General features: G+C 36.0%; 1 protein-coding gene across 5 annotated transcripts; it reads right to left on the bottom strand.

The window, feature by feature from the left end:
* Window positions 1-5,125: 5,125 nt before the first annotated feature.
* LOC133788692 (DDT domain-containing protein PTM) lies at window positions 5,126-15,800 on the bottom strand. Of its 5 annotated transcripts, none has more exons than XM_062226251.1 (12): window positions 13,763-15,800; window positions 13,020-13,634; window positions 11,602-12,676; window positions 10,871-11,159; window positions 10,642-10,766; window positions 9,763-10,226; window positions 8,298-8,326; window positions 6,987-7,616; window positions 6,605-6,816; window positions 5,919-6,072; window positions 5,770-5,793; window positions 5,126-5,648 (listed from the first exon to the last, which is right to left on the bottom strand). In XM_062226251.1, the coding sequence occupies exons 1-10, from the start codon at window positions 15,406-15,408 to the stop codon at window positions 6,025-6,027; spliced, it is 5,133 nt and encodes a 1,710-aa protein (XP_062082235.1). In that variant the 5' UTR covers window positions 15,409-15,800; the 3' UTR covers window positions 5,126-5,648; window positions 5,770-5,793; window positions 5,919-6,024. The 5 variants fall into 5 exon arrangements, with proteins under 5 accessions (XP_062082235.1, XP_062082239.1, XP_062082236.1 ...); XM_062226255.1 differs by having other exon boundaries at window positions 5,919-6,207; XM_062226252.1 differs by having other exon boundaries at window positions 5,919-6,213.
* Between the last annotated feature and the right edge of the window lie 4,785 nt (window positions 15,801-20,585).

Below are 20,585 nucleotides of genomic sequence, written 5' to 3' on the forward strand. Positions count from 1 at the left end.
TTAGGTAATGATGTGTACATATACAGTTGCTCGACCACCACGGTCGGGGTTTCTCAGAGGAACTAGGTTCAAACCCTAATTTTTCGCTTAGGTCGGCTGGTTGTAACTTTTCAATTGTAATTAACCTTTTTAAATGTTAGTTTGGGATCCCATGTATGGAAGTAAACGTTTTAGTGAAACGGTTGTACCTTTTGACCAAAAAATTTAACCCTAAACAATTAATCACATTTAGTTACACAATTATGGCCAAATGACTTGTTTAGCAAGTTTAGCACTATTTAAAATACACAGTGTAACGGTCCTTGAGTAGTAGAACGTTACACCAGCCTTGGAGCTGGCCCAGCATACCTAGCACTTTAATGTTCCACGACCATTGGGTCGGACACGCATATAATGCGCTCCTGATTAGGCCTAACTACAAAGACCAGCGCTCAGCGCGCTATTGCCGCCCTTGACTTATAAGTCAATGCTTTCGACTGAGCACTATTGCCGTCCTTGACTCATAAGTCAAACCTTTCTCAATCAGATAATGCAAGAGGCATATATCATTCAATAATTATACATATGCAGAGCATTCCAACATGCTTAATCAAGCAATCATAGGCATAATAATCATGCTCATCTAGAGGGGCCCAAGCCCTAACCAAATATCTATTTAACAATCAGGTCAAGCCCTAATCACGTACATCACGTATTGGGTGCAGTTTTCTTACCTTTGGTCCAAGCTCAGGTTAAAAATGAACGACCCTCGAACACGATCTGTTCCCGAGCCCTAGCGGTATCCTAGTCATAACCATAATAAACTATATTCATCAATATCAAGTAAATAAAGGCTTCCGGACCAAGTCCTAGCCTCTGGGACCTCAAATTCTAATAAATCGGGTAGTAGAATCCTTCCCGAGCCCTTAGTTTTGAGTTCCCATCACTCAAAACTCAACTTGGCCAAAACTGCCTATGCGCGTCACAGCGCCCTCTTATGGGTCACGGTGCACCTCCAGTCTGAGGACTCCCCCTGCCTCTGTCACAGCGTGCCTACGCTAAATAGAACCCTCTGGGCCCTAGGTTCACACGAGTCGCGGCGCGACCCCACGAACCCAGATTTCCCCTGTTTTCCTCAGCCAAATCTTACCCAAAATCACCCCCAAGCAATTCCCAAAACCAAAATTCAATTCCAAAACAATCATCGACATAATACCAGCAACAAAACCCAACATTAAGTTTCATAAAAAACCCCACAAATCTCCAACTCACTACCTTGAGCTACAAGCTCAAGAGCACTATAAAACCATGGTAGAATTTAAAAAAATAAGAGGTTGTAGCCTTATCTCGGCTATGAATTGTGTCTCCCTAGCTGCAGCTAATCCACTCCTAGACTCAAGCCTTCAAACCAAGCTCAAGTTTCCACTAGTTTTTCCTCAAAAATCAAAACCAAGATAGAGAGAGAGGGAGAGAAACGGTTGAGAGAGGGGGAGAGAGAGAGTAACTCATGTGCTCTGTTCTGGGTTTCCTATAGCTGAAGGTATTAGTGACTAAGTCACTACTTTTGGCACAAAATGACCCAAAAGCCCTTTGCCCTTAGCTTACTCATCACATGCCCCAAGGGAAAATTTGTCTTTTGTCACATATCTCATTATCATAATTAACGCCTTGCAATTCCTGTTACTTCCATTATCCTCAAATAATTACCAAATAATTTCTCATTATCCGATCAATCCAGATAATGTACTAAATTACCAAATTACTCATATGCTCACCCCGAGCCAGGTATTTGACCCCGTTATGACTAAACCGCTAACTTGCACCCTAGGATCGTCTCATGCCGAATAACTCAAATATATCAACATAATAATGTGGTCTCAATCGATATACACACAAATACACAAATATGTCATCAACGGGCCAAAATTACTAAAATGTCCTTCTAAAAAGAAACGGGCCACATGCATGCAAATTCAGTCATATAATAATATAACTCACATAATTCATATAATCATGCATATCATCACATAATAATGCATTAAAATCAATTATTTCCCTCCGAGCCCCCTAATCAAGGCACTATGCCTTATTAGGGAAATTGAGACGTTACAATAAATGTTTATAATTGCAAGAGTGCAGTCTCGTTGTGAAATACAGGGATGGGAATGTGTGTGGCACCACTCACTATGAAATACAATGAGTGGCGTGTGCCACTATAGCCTATCCATGATTCTCTCATTTATTTGTTTAATTAATTTTAAGACAAGATATTTATCCCAAAATAAATATTTTATCTTAAAAAATAATCAGTTTTAAATAATTATCTTACAATAAGATAATAATTAAAGTCTCTCAAATATTGATCCAAACATGATTAATATTTATTTTAACAAAAAGTTTTTCAAAATAAAAACTATATAATTAATTAATTAATTCACAAGTAATCAATTGCTCTTAATTATCACATAATTATTTCCTTGCCCTAGAAAATTAATTCATTTGCAATTAAGACATTCCCTCTATAGATCTTCCTTGTGACATCCTTATCCTTAACAGTATAGGACTGGGGTGACCTGGGGACCATGGACCTATAATACGAAGCTCCAATAAACCAGACTATTAATTAAAATCTTTAATTCAATAATCTTATTTATTAATTCCATGATTACTTCACTATAAATATGGAATTGCACTCTAAGTATTTATAGAATTATATTTACAAAGTTTTCTCTTGTAGCCCATTGCTATAATCAATAAATGTAGTTTTGTCCTCTATTTATTGGTTCGTTAATTAGAGCTAGTCAAAATTACAATTTTATCTTTCTAATTACCTCTTGTTCTTTAAGTACCATTAATTCACTATTGAATAATTAATATATAATCAAATTATAGACTTGAGCTCAATAACTATTCACTTCCAGAATTAACCCTTAAAGGAACCAATATTCGATCCGATAGGAAAGAATGATTCCATTATTGTAAAATCATGTTCTCAACCATTCATGATATTAAATCTCCAAAACAAAAGGTCACTAGCCTCATTATACTAAGAGACATTAACGAATAAATCAAAAGATCTAATAAGCACAAATAGGAGTTCATGACAACTCGGGATTTAGACTAATCTACAAATGATCATCTATTATGATAAGAATTAAATATTTATGGCAAACGACAAGTTTATAAAAATAGTTAATTCATATCGGTTTTGTCATATATAATCACTATTATATATAGCACATTTATCAAGATGTCTATCTACATTAGTAATCTGAATCTAGACTACTTGCATCCCGTATGCTTAGTAAAATATACTAACAACCATCCATTAAAGATTTTATACTTTAATATGTTAGTGACTATTTTATTCATTGTATATGATCTTAATTCTCTTTTGCTAATACAATATCATATCCTCATAAATGAATATAAAATTTTCTTGATATTTATACAAATTATTCAAACAATAATTGTAACATTCAAACATAATAAAATTGTATTTTTATTTAAATCATTAAGTCTTTTCACATGCTTTTAGACCATAAACCCTAACACAATGTTGATCTTAAAGTCTGAATTTGTCATCTAATTCTATAACCTATGCAAATCATTAGATCATTATATGACATTATTCTAATATATTACTCTATGATGATTATTATTTCCTATTGATATTAAATTCTGATCGATTTGTCCTCTATTTCTATAACTTGTGCAAATCATTAGACGACTATATGGCATTATTCTAATACTATGTTGATTATTATTTCCTTTATATTATGTTGATATTAAAGTCTGAATTATTTTACTCCCTCGTTCCTTGATATAGACTCAAAATGATATAAGTAAATAGCATGAAAATTTGTTAAACGACATTAAACACTAAAAAACGACAGATGCACACCACTTCACAATCAAATACACATTACCCCAGCCTATATAATACACACTTTAATATTGATATATTCTATTCATGTGTAAGAGATTTACTATTATGCCCAGTTATCTCAACATTAGGGAATATTAAATTCAGTGTGAATTACACAAACACCCCTAAAGAATTAGCTAGCCTATTATACAATCGATCATCCTGCTTCTTTGTACATTCTTTACTATAGGAAGCAACCTGAACCTATTTTGTTCTATACGTGTCACTATAACACTTCAGTGCCTCTGAGCACTGAAGAATTTGCCTACTTTTAAAAACAAAAAAGTAGAACTGTATAATTAATAAAAATCATTAAAAAAAATAAAAAATAAAAAACATATTTATGAAGAAAAAAAACTCATTAATTTTCAAAATTAAAAAAAAAATCAGTCAAAAGAAAAATTTTACAATAATTAAATCTACATAGTAATATGTGATTTGAAAAAAAAAACATGTTCATATATGAGTTTACCTTTCTGGAATTATTACATAATACTATATATTTATGAAGAAAAAAACGGTGACTAGTTGAATAACTCAAATGGACTCTACTGGAGAGAAGAGGAGACTTTTTTTTGGAAGGAAATAGTTTAGTAGAAATTAGATGTGGTACCCAATTTAAAACAACCTCTTTTATTTTCACCCATTATTTTAGATTTTGACCTTAATACCTAATATTTCATTAATTAAAAAAGGAAGTAAATAGTACACAGAGACAAATATTGAGAATTTTACATTAGACTTCTAATAATGTTTTAAGAGTAATATGGAGAATGTGATTAAAAAAGTGGGTAATATTCAACTAAATGTTATTAGTAGCTATTTTTGGTTAACTAATCCAAATCTGGGTACTTTTCAAGTTTAACAAATCCAATACACAGCCTGTACCAAGTTAATAGTATATTAACATTTATTGTTGTTTTAATTCATTTCTATTTCTATTCTTATTTCACCGTCATTCCTTAATGTAAAAAAGTTTTACCTAAATGAAATAAATACTTTAAAATGAAAAAGTAACTGGATAATAAAACAAAAATAGAATATCTTAACTCCAAAATAAAACATAAAAAGAATACCAAGGAGAACATCAACTTTGCTTTTTTTTTTTATGAAAGAAAAAACCCCCGAAGAATCTTTTAAGTTTAGCTCAAGAGTTGATTATTAGTCCTATGCAATTATATTAAATTACACTAAGTGTTAATTAATTCTTTAGCCGAATTGGGGTAACTACATATATTCTTCTTATTCACTTCAATTTTCCTTTTTCTCAAGTACCTCTGTACATTGTCAATTACAACAATACAAGAAAGACAAATCGTCTTTGTAAACATGCAATTATATCCTAAAATCAATCTGCAATTTCAATTCAAAAACATGTTCTTGTAAAACCTCTAAAATGAACCTAAATTAAATATAGCTAACTTTCACTTTCAGTATTTCATCTGCAGTTCTAATCTGCTGTTAATGGAAGTATAGAATTAGTCTATTTTTCTCTAGTTTCATATCCCTACAACTGCAATCGCTTTAATCAATTGTTGTTAGAGTTAACCAAATGAATTGATACCAAGCAAACTCGCCCCAATAAATTGACATGGAGAGGAGTGAATCAAACACCGACTGCTAACGCCAGAAGGACGAACCAGTACCCAAAAGGTACAACCACCTCTTGAAGAAGGCACCACCTAACCTCTAGGCCTTTCTTCACATTACTGATCTATTGAAGCAAATGACCATTTGATAGCTGCGGAAAGGAAAAGGGATTGGTATGTCAGACTATATAACATAAGCTTGGCCCTAAAATAACCATAGAAAACATTTACAATATCAAAAACTAATATTGCTTATTGGCATAAAAGTCTGACCTCTCTTTTACAGACACAGACCACCTATGATGTGCGTGTGTGCCGAAAGCATAAAACGAGTCAAATGCAATGATGTGACACAACATAAGCAACAATAGCAGTCCAACATGTATACAATTATACAAATATCTTATTGGGACAAGCTATACCTTCTGGCCTCTTTGAAGGTTCCGTTTCACCTTATGAGCGTTCTCATTAAGTGGATACACCACTGCAACCATTGTCTCATTTCGTAGTAATTGGGAAGTCAACTTGTCACTTGCTGATGTACTCCCTCCTCCTATATTTCTTTATTGCTCGAAACTGGTCATGCAGTTGAATATTCAGAAAACCCAACTTTGCCAGCTTATCTCTTAACATAGCAAATGATCAATAATATGTCCCAAACCCACTGAAAAATCCCTCTTCAAATGCAAAAAGAATTCAATTGCATGCAACCTGCAACTATATGTGATAGGAAAATAATTATAATAAACTTAACCAATGAATGAGTAATATAGTTCTATTACGTCCCCAGGACAAATAATATAATTTCATGGACTTTTTTTAACATATAATTTGAGTATTTTATGATGCAAAAGCAGAATCCCTCGTTTTGGTTTGATTTTCTCAAATACAAAAGACAAATCCAGGCTATCTATAATTTTAAATGACATTTTCAGGCAAATAATCAGTCCCAAATCATGGTTGGTTCAGTTTAATTTCCTCAAAAACCAAATACTTATTTGAGATACCACTTAACCTGCCTGGTAGAACACACTAACATATTATCAGATTAAATTAGAGAAAACTTGACAATGGTAGAGTAATTAATGTCAAACTATTGCAAGCGTACCTCACTCACAGGTGGGGCTGCATTAGATACTTCCTCAGTACACTCAACTGCAACACTATTTTGCACTTCTGATAACTGGGACGTATCAGTCCTTGCAATTATCAATTGGGGGCAGACAGGTGGAGCACTTTCACGACATGTATGGCACCTGAATCCAATTACTTTATCAATGTTCTCTGTCTGAAGTCCAAAACCATCTCCATGAAACCACTCTGTACAGTGGACAAAGAAATTGAAGATTCATACAATAAAGGCGGCATTCAGATTAGTAATATGAAGATAAACAGAACAAATCTCCTATTTCTCAACATTCTATTCTGAATCAACATCAAAACAAAGTAGAAGGTACATTGAATGATGATCAAAACTAAAAACTATTTACCTCCACAGATCTGACAAGCAATATAACTTAAAGTAGATGTATGTCCTGCTTCATCACAAAGCTGGCATTTTGGTGGATCTGGAAGGATATGTGACTGTTCAGTAGGGGATATAAAAATTTTATCCCTAAATAGCAGAACCCGTTCATCATCCAGATTTCTAGTCAGCTGCAAACCATTAAGCCAGTAACTGTGAGAAACATATGTTCTCTTCTTCCTGTAAGGAATAACTTTCTTTGGTTTCTCATGAACAGCCTTTTTCAACTTGGCTTTTGACTTTGTCTGTTTCCCTTTCCTGCGCCCACGGTTTTTTTTGTTTTGCAGTAACACACATTTAGCTCTCCTAGCTGAACGACGTAAAGGTACAGCAGGTGTAGCCTTTGTTTTGCCTTTTGATTGCACTTGCAGTCCACCAATTGACTTTTTTTTACTGCCTTTTAACCGCGACGATCTGCCATCCTTCTGAACACTCTTAGACTTCTGAGATTTGACTTTAGCTCCTCTTTTGTCAGTTTTACCTTTTTTGGTATCAATGCTAACACAAATCCCATTCTGGCATCGGTGACATGTGTAAGTACATTTAGCTATGATGGCCCCAGCAGACTTCCTGACATGCCTCTTATGGAAAAACCCTGTATACATCATAAAAATAAAATAATTATTTATAACAATAACTAGTAATTGTAAACTCCTAACATTTAATAAGTGTTACAGTTAGGTCCTTGGGGTAACAGATTCTGCTATACATAAGAAAAGTGCATATATCTCAAACATATAACTCCTTCATGAATTGCAGTGATAAAAATCATCAGTCACCCTACAAATTACAATTTGTAGAAAAAAGGGCACGTCTTATTAGAGTTGTACCATGGAAACAACTAGCTGAAATATATTTATTCTTTTCGTGTTGAAAAAGAAATATATAATTTACCAAACCCTCTTTGAACAATTTTTCATGCATGCTGTTTGACAAGTGCATCATTTGTACTTAAATGCTACCATTTAAGTTTTTAACAAATTCGTAATCAGTGGACTCCCTTTAACATTTATGAAAGCAACAAACCAAATTGAATCACTGTGTTCATTATGTTAAGACCTAAAGTGTAACTAGTAGAAAAGTTGGTGGAATATTTGTAAATCACAAACACACCCAAAGAAATAATATAAAGAAGAGGGTGACGAGAGAGCACAATCCTTATGTGACTATAGTGTTAACCTCAAAAAAGCGAGTATAACCAGCATTTTTCCAGAAAAAGGGTAATAAGAATTAAGAGTGAAGCACAAAGTAAGACTACTGTTAAACAACAACTCACCTTTGCAATACTGGCAGCTCACAGCCTCCCTGCCAATTTTGATGGAACAAAGAGATGAAGTCAATAAATCAAGAAACTAAAAATGAAATCTATGTAGTTTGAGAGTGACAAAGGAAAAAAAATTATTTTTTTTCTTTTAAAAAAACACTAGGATATTATAGAAGTCACCAGTAATATGAAAATAAAACATAGAGTTTTATATCCTACAGCCAACTCTTCAAGATCCACCTTCCATAATGCGTATACTTTTTCCACTTTCTACTGAATACTCTCACAAAACAGGAATAGCAGAACATTGATAACAACCTAGGCAGCCCTTTAACCACCATTCCGAGCTTCCCTTTCCTAGTACCTAATTGTGCCAAAAATCTTAATAAATAATTATATAATTATCCCTTCCTAATTCCTATCACCCTTTCCACCGGATTGTGTCCAATCTGTGCAGGGGATAGAAAACTATAGAACCTTCCCATAGTACACAATGCCATCCACAACCCACTTAAGAGGCTTAACATATTACAAGACCAATTATGATAATACAACATCAACAAAAAATGTTTGGGGACCAGACATGCCAAAGCTCGGAAAATATATGCTAAGACAATAACCAAGCAAACCCATAACAGAAAAAGAAAGAAGATAAGAAAAATAAAGAAAAAAAGATTTTCAAGTGCAACAAAAAAAATAGACAAGGCCGGCTTAGAAAGATAGCTCTACATTTTATTGGAGCAAACACAACAACTGCAATTTTGCTTTTGCCAATTTAAAAACAGAGCACATCCAATCAAATATAATCCAACTTTATTCCCCCAAAGATAGCAGAACATTGTGTAGACCACCAAAGTCTCTCCTTTTTGTTTGGGAAGCAAAACCACAGCTAAATAAATACTGTATTACTTGAATTTGGCTCACAACTTGGGCATGCATCTTTATACTAAACTACCATCCAATGGTAGTCTTAAAAATGACTAACAGAAAAAAGGGATTAAAATAAGCTGTGGTAATGCACCATCTAGAAACCTTCACCGGTATGGTGAAGCACATTTATTAAGATTGACAAAGCAATAAGAGGTGTTAAAAATAACTTTAGGTCAAGGATTTATGTATTTAGTAAAGATATTGTAACTTCACTACAGTTGAGAGAAAGACCCTTCTAATAAAGAATTTATTTTCATAAGAAACTCAAAGTTTATTTAAAATTTTGTAAGTATAAAAACAATCTGTAATCAATTCAAAGCAAACACTTAGGACAGCTTACAATCTGTTATTGCCACCTCATCATTCTGTAGTGTTAGGAAATGAGGAAAAATAAATCTTTAGCTAATTGCCTAATTTATTGAATAAGTCAGGACCCCAACACAACTCAAATTTACAGAAAAGAGAAAATACCAGAGAAACCAGCACATAGACGAGGAACTAAAACAATAACAGGTTAACAACATGCAAATGAACAAATGATTAATACCTGATCAGAACATCTTTGCTGCAATGACCACACTGATAATACTCAGACCTTTCTGCTTTTGCAAACAAATATGCAAAACCCCTTTTTTCTGGAGGCCTCTTCCTGACTCTACCAGACTCAACAACTTTCCCAGATTTCAAATCATTAGCTTTCCGGGCTACTCTTTTTTCCTCAAAATTTTTCAAGAGATGTAAAGGAACATAAGATTCATCCAGCCAATATTTCTTCCTTTCACTAGAGGATTCTTCAATCACTGACCCGTGTTTTTTAACAACATCAGGGATAGCTCTTCTCTTGCCACCAAAATCAAGAAGGTACTTGACCAGTCCCCCTTGAATGCACTTCCTACGGATGATAACTTTCTTGAACAGTCTGATTGACTTCCTAGATTCCTTATCCAATGCAGGGAGAGAGTGAGTATTCTCAATGTCATCCCATTTAATGTTTGAATCAAGCTCTCTAACCTGATAACGTAAAAAAGATCTATGTATCACACTTTTACTAGCCAATTAAAATGATTAGAATTGAGTTGAAAATTAGTAATTACAGTCCTAGGAAGTCAAATTGCAGAGTAGCATGCAATAGAAGCAATATATAATATTCTTTTTAAAAAAAAAAACTAAAGGAAGAAAAGAGGAGAGCACAGAGATGCACATAAATAATCTTTATACAAGTTTAATCTATGCATTCCGAATCATCTCCTGCTTTTAAGATGATACCTTATCATGTTTTGTAATTTTTCTCTTGTCTAATACAATTTTCGATTATCCTGGCATAGTGTTTACTATTTAGCATGCATTGATTCAAATATTTGTTATGGTAAATTGAAGCATTTAAACATCAACAAAAAGGATGAAATAGGTTGGCAGGTTATGAAACCTGGAAAGCCAACTGCTCTGCACTAGTAGATGTCTCAACAGCACCTTGCCAGACCACATATTTGCTTCTCTTAGCATACTCTGAATTCTCGGGGTACAGTATGCCCTGAATCTTTGTACAGCCACCTGCATAATGTAAACTTCAAATAAATTAGAATAATTATTCAGTTAATATAACTGCAAACAGCACTAACAGAAAATAACATACAAAGAGAAATGACAATATGGACCTTGTCTGGCAGCTTTAGAAACCAAGGAATGAGGCAGAACCTTCCAATTAAAAATTTTACGAGAAAGCCTGCCACCCCTCCACCAGAAAATTCCCAGTCCACTAGCAGTGTTTAGAGTAGGGCCAGGCTCAATATCGGAAAACTTGTGTCTTTTTCGGGCAATCATAAGCTTTGAGGATCCACGTGCAGAGCTAGTCACAATATGAGAAGCTGAACCCACGGAAACATCAGAATCCACATATTTTAACCACTCTGTTGAGAGTGCGAGACGACCAAGATTTGACTCTAGCTGTATAATGAACATAAGATCCAACATTAACCCCAATTACCACTAGTACAAAAGAATATATTGGCAAGAGTTAGTTAACAATTATTATAGCTATGTCAAATGCACGGCAGTAAAAAAGATATGGAAACTGAAATAATTGGGCAATTTTTGTAGGTGAGCCTACACACACACATAGTACATACTTCTATGAACACATATGCATAAATGAGACAGGCACATACTTTCTAGATCTCCTAAGAAACAATTCAAGAAACGTAACACAAACAATTTCTCAATGACAAGCCCAACCCATCTCATTGAATTTGCACCTCAAATATCTGACGCAACAATATAACTTCATAATTGGGTATCTCTAAGAAAGGGAAAAAGGACCAAACTCGTACTGAGAGAAAGCAATGTCTAATTCACTAATGGGTAACTTTTAAAGGAGCAAATTTCTTACTGTGAGCAACATATGTTTAACTGATGTAATATCAGCTGCCTTGAGAGCACTTTTGGGCCAGAGCTTGGTATGATCTGGATTCAACCATGGACCCAATAGAAGTCCATGCAGACGATTTTCAATAGATAGGATCTGATATACGACATCAATAAGATGACTATCCCTGTTTTTCATTGACTGAAGGCTAAGCATGCTGCCATTGGGGGATTCCCGAACATGCCCAGTGTTTGTGAAAAACAAGCACTCTCTGTCATCAGCAGCAGTTCTACATGGAAAGCACCAACCACATTTCTCTTTCTGCAGATCTACATTGAAATTCTTCATATTTGACCAACAAAATTTTGAAAACCTTTTCAAAATAGCTCGCATCTGTCGAGATATTATTTCTTCTTCTAACATTACTGTACCTTCCTTCATTTTCTCTGATGATTTACCCACTAAATCCTCTGCAACTGACGATGCAATTTGACCAAAGGTGTAATAGTTCACATAACCACTTCCACATTGTGATTGTGATGTAGTACATTTTCTGGTGGTTACGGAATTTCTGGTTTTTACAGGACCAGCGGTTTCAGTATTAACTTCTTGTTTTACATCTAACGTGGATGTCAAAGGGCAGTCCCCAAAAGCAATATGTTTCCCTTGTATGTCAGACTGAGTCTCAGCTGAACCTTCAGAGGTTACAAGTGAACTTCCCGTCAAAGTCATTGCATCTAGGATATTAAAAGACTTGGAAATGTCAGAGTGACTAGAATCTCCAATGTTAGTGTTCTCTTCCATTTTTCTTTCCTTGCCAGACTCATTCTTAACAAGATGCGTTTCTGGAGATGTCAATGGGGCCAGAGGATTTGAAAGATCGTGATTCTGTGACTTCGTAAACATGTACGATGACATAGAATATAGGCATTCAATACTCTTGCTTGATCCATCTAAGCTTACATTACCCCAGTGCTTGCAGATTGCCACTAATATGTCACCATAGTAAAAATCTGACGACTTTAGCACTTTAATAACCACATTCAGGTCATCTCTGTGGTAATAACTGAATGAGGACTCGGTATCATAAGAATCTGACCTGCAAAGTAAACAGTAACACATAACTGAAGCAACATATATGTCCAAGAAACAGTGTCCATTGACAGTGAAAATAAATTTATAGCTACAAGTAAGATGATGAAGATAATGAAGTAAATGAAATTTCAAAATGGTATCAGTCCAATATATGATATATAATGTAATCTAGGCTCCTCCTCAATATGATATATTGAATAAGTAATTAATTTAATCATTTAGAACTCCATATGCATGAAAATGAAATGAAAAGAGAAATTCAAAAAGGTCAAAATTAGAACAAGAAACACAAGCAAAAATTTGTATAAGAGTAATGTAAACATTAAAAAAAAAATTTGAAAACTTACACCAAAAGGTAACCAGCGCTGTTAAAATAAAGCCGACCGTGAGGATCAATTCCTAATAATTCTGCCCCTCGAAGTGACTTTCGTGGTTTCATCCAAGGTGAATGTCTGTCGATAACACATTCTGGGCAATACCAATCACCCTCTGGCAAATGATCATTGGCAACTCCAACACACCTTGAATGATATGCAGCAGGACAACCATCACAACATATTAAGTTTCCATCCATCTTACAAAGGCAACACTCATCATAGTTCCAGTCAACAGCGTCATCAATAACCTTGTCATCCAAACAAGAACCACTAGAAATTCCAAGTGCAACCCTCCTCTTTTTGCTACCCTCAAAGTTAAAGTTCCTTTCACATACCATATCGGGCTCAGCTGCCAATGATCTTCGATTCAACTCTGATCTTATTGTTTCCACTTCAATCAAATCATCACATAAACACCGTAGCATCTCAACCTTTATGGAAGCAGGTTGTTGGTAATAGTCAGCTTTAAATAACTGCAAGCTACTTAGATCAAAACTAGGTTTCAGTCCAGAACCATGAATCACAAAGTACTCAACCATAAAAACGGGCCATGTAATTAAGTCCAAAAACTCCCAGTTAAGACTCCTGCACCAAAAATAAAAATGAATAAATAAATAAAAAGAATGTCAAGCATAGAACAGAAAAGGATAGAGGGAGAGGGGTATTAAGAAGATAAACAGCCAAAGTTATTAAACTCAGGTTTTGAGGAATACCTAAGGCAATCAGAAGCGGATTCAGAACCTTCATTTGAAAGATACTCCAAATGCTTTCTAAGAGTTTGCAATATAGAAACATGAACATTATCAAACAATGAACTAGGACACTTGCACTTCAGAGCTGCCACAAAATCCTCCACCTCAAAGGGGCTCAGAAATAACAATGTACTAAATGATCGAAGAAAAGCATAAACAGAGAACAGGTCAAGTATGGGAATGTCACTTAAATCTATATTTTGCGAAGAAGGAGGCAATTGTAGCTTTGGAGGGAGCGGAACACAGGGCTTCTCAGATACTTTCCCAACAGAAGTCCCTGGTTTTTCCTCTGTTATTGCACTAACTGCAGGTGAAGATGGTGTATCCGTGACAGTACACAATGTGATTGAAATATGATTCTGAGCAGACCCTCTACGAGCACTTCTTCTTAAAACTGTTTCTGACGGGGATTTAATGTTATCTGATAATTTTTTTCTCTTTCTACGACCTCCCATTTTACTTAATGGACTTCCTGAATTGTCTAGGTGTTCGTTGATCATTTGAATACCAGCTTCAGAATAACCATCTCGCACCTGAACTTCTGTCAGACCACAATCCCCTGCCGAGTTAGTATCCAAAACAACAGCTGAAGCAACAGCCTTTCTATCTTGCATGGAGCCACTACATTCGTTAGTAACAAGTTCAGCAGACCCTGTGCATACATCTTTAACTGAGGCCACGTTAATATCTTCATTCATATCTAGGTGAACTTTTGTCAAATTCCCATTTAAACCAATATCTTCTTCTACAAACTTCTCCTCAACAACTTCATCACCCTCTTTTGTTTGGCCATCTCCTACAATCTCAAGAGATGTAACTTGTCGATCCCCCTCACCCTCTGCCTCTTTCACATCTTCAACTACCTCCAAATTCAAGTCAAAGTTACATCCCTTCCTCTGGGTTCCCAAAGAGGAACGATGAAAGTCGCCGGAGTTCAAATTCTCATCAAAATCACCATTCACATCCAAATTAAGATCAATATGATCGAGTTTCTTCAAATTCTCCTCAGGATTAAAATACAAATTAGAGTCATCATTCAGATTCAAATTGAATGCAGCATTTAAATCAAACCCATCTTTCAAATCCCCACTAACAGAGACACTATCTTCTAAACCCTCCTTTTCCGGTAGGGTTTTTTCAAATTCGCTTGCAGAGCTATCATTTCCATTCAAATCACCATTGAGTTCCAAATTCCCACCAACTCCATGTCCCATTTTTAGGCTTCCCTCTTTCCCATCATTCAAAATATCACAATTCTCATTCAAATCCCTCCCAACCCCACCATCATTCCCAAGGGTCCCATCAATTACAATATTTTGACCAGCATTACCTGAATCTCCCGGCGCTTCGCCACATCCTTCCAAACGACGCCGTTTGTTGAGCTTTCGGTCCTGCTGACTGGACTTCACCCCGTCCTCGTCCACCTCCACCAGCTGGACCTCACCACCAACGAGCAAGGAGACCTCGGCCAAGTCCAACTCCTCGGAATCGCCATCTTCGTAAACGACCTCGAACAAACCAGATGAGGATTCGTACGATTTCACAAGTCCCGACAAAACCCCTCGGCCTTCGATTTCTCTCGTCACGGCTCTGCCCACGAACTCCATACGGAGTAAAACCTCCGTGATCCGAAGGCAAAACCCAGTTGGGACACAAAATGAAGTAAAAGAAACCAACTAAGCCAGTCTCTCTCCCTGTAGAATTTCTCCTCTGAAGAGAGAGCAGAAGAAGAAGGTGGGAAAGGAAGGAAGCAAAATACGGAAACTCCGTGACTTTCTCTCTCTAAAAAATGTTTAAAACGTGCTGAAGAGAGAGAGAGTTGGGAAGAAATGGATTTGGGTTCTGTTTCTTTCTCTCTCCCTGCGAAGTGGGTCGTCGTGCCCTTTACCAGAAACTGCTCAACTTCGAACAAAGAGAGAGAGGAGAGAGAGGTGAGGTGGGCTGGTAAAAAGAAATATCTTGGACTGAAGAAACTCTCTCTAGAAATGGAGAGTAACCATTGGAGGAAATGGCATAAAGGGCAAAGTAAAAATTAAGTAAATAAATAATTTATTTATTATTTATGTTTTTTTTTCTTTTGGAGAGGATTATGTTATTTCCTTCTTTGTTTAAGGAAGGAGAACTCAAAATAATGGAAATATTTTAAGTTATATGCACTAAAATTATCGATTAAAATATTAAATAATTGGTTAACACGTTATTTGATGTAATATTTTTATATATAATTTTAGTACATATATTTTTTTTTTTTAAATACATTTTATTATGAAATAAAAACGCTTTGGACAAGATAAAAAAATAAAAATATTTACATATAATATTATTTTTCTCATAAATATCATTTTTACTGATGCACAGAATATTTTTCTTTTTTACTGCGTTAGGGAAATAATTTCGTTTATACGGTGTTTTTTTCTCTATCACAACTTGTCGAGCTCAGGTGACACTTGCCGAAAGAGACTGAAGATGAAAAAAAAACTTTCTCAATGCGTACCCAAGCACTTGCTGTGCTTACTGTGTGAGTCCCAAACTTTGAATATTCCTAAATACGATCGATATGTCTCATTAGAGATTTAATAAACAACAGTGCAGTAATGGCAGTAGCCACCAGACTCATATAGATCTTGGATTGAGCCTCATTTCCTCGTACATAATTTCTTCCATTCATCTTCATCGCCATCAATAGTAACGACATCAACTTTTGTTGGTTTATATAAATATATATTTATAAAATGATGGTGATATGGCCTATGTCGATGGTCTGGTCACGTCTACAATAAGATCATGTGATGTAGTGGCATGCTGCAAAGTGAGGGAGGAAGAAGACTCTTAATTAACTGCTCACTTTCACACTCAAAAGTTATGATTGCGTACTTATGTTCAAAAGTCATTCTATTACGCATATGTATATACTAAAATTAAAAGATTGTAAAAGTAAGATAGATAAGAATTATGCATCCACTAAAATTGAAATGGTGTATGTATATATTATTACTTCGTTTTAGTGTTGTTTTAGAATGTATTTTGTTATAATCTTGAGTCTTTATGCGTGTTTTGTGTAAAATTACGCTTTTGTTTGTCTTCGTTGTAGGTCAGTGCATAAAATCATGAGAAAATGTAAGAAAAAAAAAAATTGTAGAAAAACGAAGCTCTTAGTAGTTGTTCGACTCAAAATGATGCTAAGGACGAGTAAAAGTAAGTTTGTGATGAAGAAACGAGATTGAAAGACTTAATTTGAGAAATAATGGAATTAGGTTCGTGACTTGAGCTTATAAGTCACGACTCTAGACAAGTCAGCAACACAAGGCTCCAGAAAGGATTTAGTGTCGCGACTTGCCCTTATAAGTCGTGGCGCAAGGGGAAGTCAGAGGCTAAAGCAAGGGGCCATCGAATATACGGGTCGCGACTTGAGATGCCTGAGTCGCGGCCTGAAGACTTATGCAGATTCGGAGAAGCTTCAAAAAATTGACACGGGCCTCGACCTAGAGAAGGCCAAGTAGCGGCCCGCATATGAAAAACAAAGCATTTGTATTTTCTTTTACTATAAATTCAAACTTAGGATTTAATTAGTTCATTATGTCATATTTTAATTATGTTTTTAAAAACTAATTTTGATTCTTTGATTAGTTTTTCTGCATTTTTATATTTTTCAAGTTTTTTAATATTATGTTTCTGAATTATTATTTTGTTGATTTAGTTATGTCTGGTATGGACTAAACATTTTTATCTAGGGTTTAATGTAGTCACTTAGATTTCTATCTAATTGAATTATGATGTTCTATTGATTTTTCTTCTCTATTCTAATCTATATAATGTGTGCTTGATGCTAGTAAATACTTGATCAATATTTGCTTGATTTATGATTTTGATTCAAAATTCGAAAGATAAGAATTGAATATGCTATCATTATATAGACATAGGTTGCATATTGGACGAAAGTACATGTATGGCTTGTGTAGTAATTAGGTTTTCATGCTTAATGTCTGCTATATGTTTAAGTTTATCACAGAAATGTAGAAAACTTGTATATAGGATAAGATCTTATATCTTGAAAAAGAATATGAATTGATTTATGTAACCTGCTATTAGAATAGAAAGAAATAAATTTAGAACTGATTAATGAAATTAGTATAATGAAAAGTTGATGAAATTAACACCCTATGTCTTTTTAATAGTGATTTTCATCTTTTAATTAGTTATTTTTGTTCATAGTTATTTACAATTTTAAATTCATTCATCTAAACTTTGTTTGCCAAATAGAAATTAAAGAACAATTATTGGTAATTGGGAAATAGTGTTTGTGGGAACGATACTCTATTTTATCATCTATGTTACTTGAATCAATTGCATGCACTTGTGTACATATTTTCATGATCAATATACATATATAGGAATCAAATTCTCAGTCTCAATTGTTAGGGTACCTTTTCCTCTCATAATTAGTCTAATGATAAGCTTATTTAACACTTTCAATTTGTATAATAAGTATTTTCTTGGTTGTTTTTTGGACTTATGTTAGTATAATTTATGTTTATTTTTGGTCTACTTTAGGTAATTTTTTGTATATTTGTGTTATTTGGTAAAATAATTTTAGTTTATTTTGGGTATATGTATAGTTTATGTTGGGTTGATGTCTAGTTTATTTTTAATTGAGTGCATCTTTTGTTAATTTAATTTAATTTAGTTTATATTGAGTTTATTTTATGTATGTGTTATCCCCATTTCCTGACGTGGGCCCGGGACGGAGGTCGAGGCCCATGGACTGGGCGTTCGTATGTGGGCCCGGCCCAGGCTCGCTTGGTACAGGAATGTCCAAGGGGCACGGCCCTAGTGAGATCCTGGGACGTACAGAGCTCAGGATCGCGTTGAAGTATACGTAAACGGTCCCGGACACTGGTAAACGGTCCGGGCCTGTGGTAAACGAAGAGGGAGAAAGGTAAACGAACCCAAATTAGGTCGTCCCCGGTTGGTAGGGAAAAGTGTCCGGGACCCTGAAGCCGCCCCACCACGCGTGGGGGTTGTCCCTACTTTTCACCTGCAGAAAAAAGGCCACCTCGGGATTGCACGCCGCTGTTTCAGATCTGCACTGCCAAGTACTCTGACTGATCTTGTCCCCTGAATCTGCCTCGTAACTCGAAGTGCCCAGACCAAAAGCACCATTTTTTCGGGCGAAATATAGTTCTTGGCCCACCTTATTGGGCCTTAATTAGTTTTGAATTTATGTATGTTTTATCTTTTATATTGGGCTTCCACCAGAGAAGCCAAGAGTATCCATATCTCTGATGGGCCCGGGTCATACTCGCCCCAGACCCAGTGTTCCCATGAGCCTATAAATACAGGCAATAGAACACTGGGAAAAGGATCTCTTTTCGACTTGTATACAGTTACTCTGTAAAACATAGAGAAAAACTCCATTGTAAAAAGACTTTCCAAGCTCTAATACAACTGACTCGTAGACTAAGGCTTATTAACGTCCCAACCACGTAAAAATCCTGTATTAATCTTCTACATGCTATATCTTTATTCTTAGCTAATATCTATGTTATCCAAAAAATTAGCATTGATGACGTGGCAAGTGATCCCTAGACACGTGGCTGACACCTGGAAAAGTTCTGCTAGAGTATCGACCAGAAGACGCATTAGAAGTAGTAAGCAACCTAGTCTTACCTGCGACCAGTCTGGTCGATAGTTTCGCATACAAAGCAACATTAATGAGAAGATCTTTGTAAATCCCGAATTTAACTCACATAATCTCCTGAGTATCCGATTATTCAGGAAAGAATATCTGTAACGATTTTATGTAATCCCCCTTGAGCCTATAAATAGCAAAATATAGCTCAAGGAAGGGACTTTTGGCTTTTGAATCATTTGCGACTATAGTAATTCTCCTAGTGATATTGTATTGTTCTTGAGAGGTTAGTGAAACTCATTGAACCCTTGTTCTTTGATCACTCCTTTGGTTCTCATATCAATAACAGTCTAAGTGGACGTAGGTTATTACCAGATCCTGGGACCGAACCACTATAAAAATATCGTGTTGTTATTGCTTTTTGTCATTACGTTCTTCTCTACATATTCATTCATATCAAGCATATTATGACTCCGTGTCAGTTGGCCAAATCCTTGGTCAACATTCTGGTGCTTTCATTGAGAGCTTGATTTATCATTGCTGAGAAAACTAATGGCGAAAACTGGAAGGAAAGCTGGACAGGCGGCCGCTGCTGCGCCATCAAATCCACCTCCTCCTCCCCCTGCAAGCGTGGCAGAGGATGAGCCACATCTGGACTTTGAGGAGGAAGAAATGGATGATGCAACGCTGAAGAGTACCCTGGGGGTGTTGCAGGAAGAGCTGGCTAGTCTGAAAGCCAGTCAAGAGACTGCTGTCGGAGTTGTGGCGCGGCAGCAGCAGGAGATTGAACGGCAACGCGCGAAACTAAGCGAAAGGCAGGCGGAGATGGACCGCCGCTAGAGTGAAGCCATGGCAGCCCTCGAGGCAGCCTTGCAGCTGGCAAGGAATCAGGCCGCACCTATTTCGCAACCTGACCAACCTGGCAATGGGCCACCCCAGAGGGGTCCTAATCCAAGCCCACCGATCCAGCCTTCAAGTCCACAAAGGCCCGAGCAGCCTCAAGCGCCCCATGACGACGTCCCGCTGGACCCTGAGGCGCAGCCACCATCCCAGGCTGGTCGCGACAATCCCCCCCCCCCCCCAACAAAGGCAGAATAGGGCCGAACATTAGCCTTGTAGTCCTAGACGCCGTAGGGGTGATGAGCCAAACCTACC

This window comes from Humulus lupulus, chromosome 7, assembly GCF_963169125.1.
Source record: "Humulus lupulus chromosome 7, drHumLupu1.1, whole genome shotgun sequence".
NCBI classification, from domain to species: domain Eukaryota; kingdom Viridiplantae; phylum Streptophyta; class Magnoliopsida; order Rosales; family Cannabaceae; genus Humulus; species Humulus lupulus.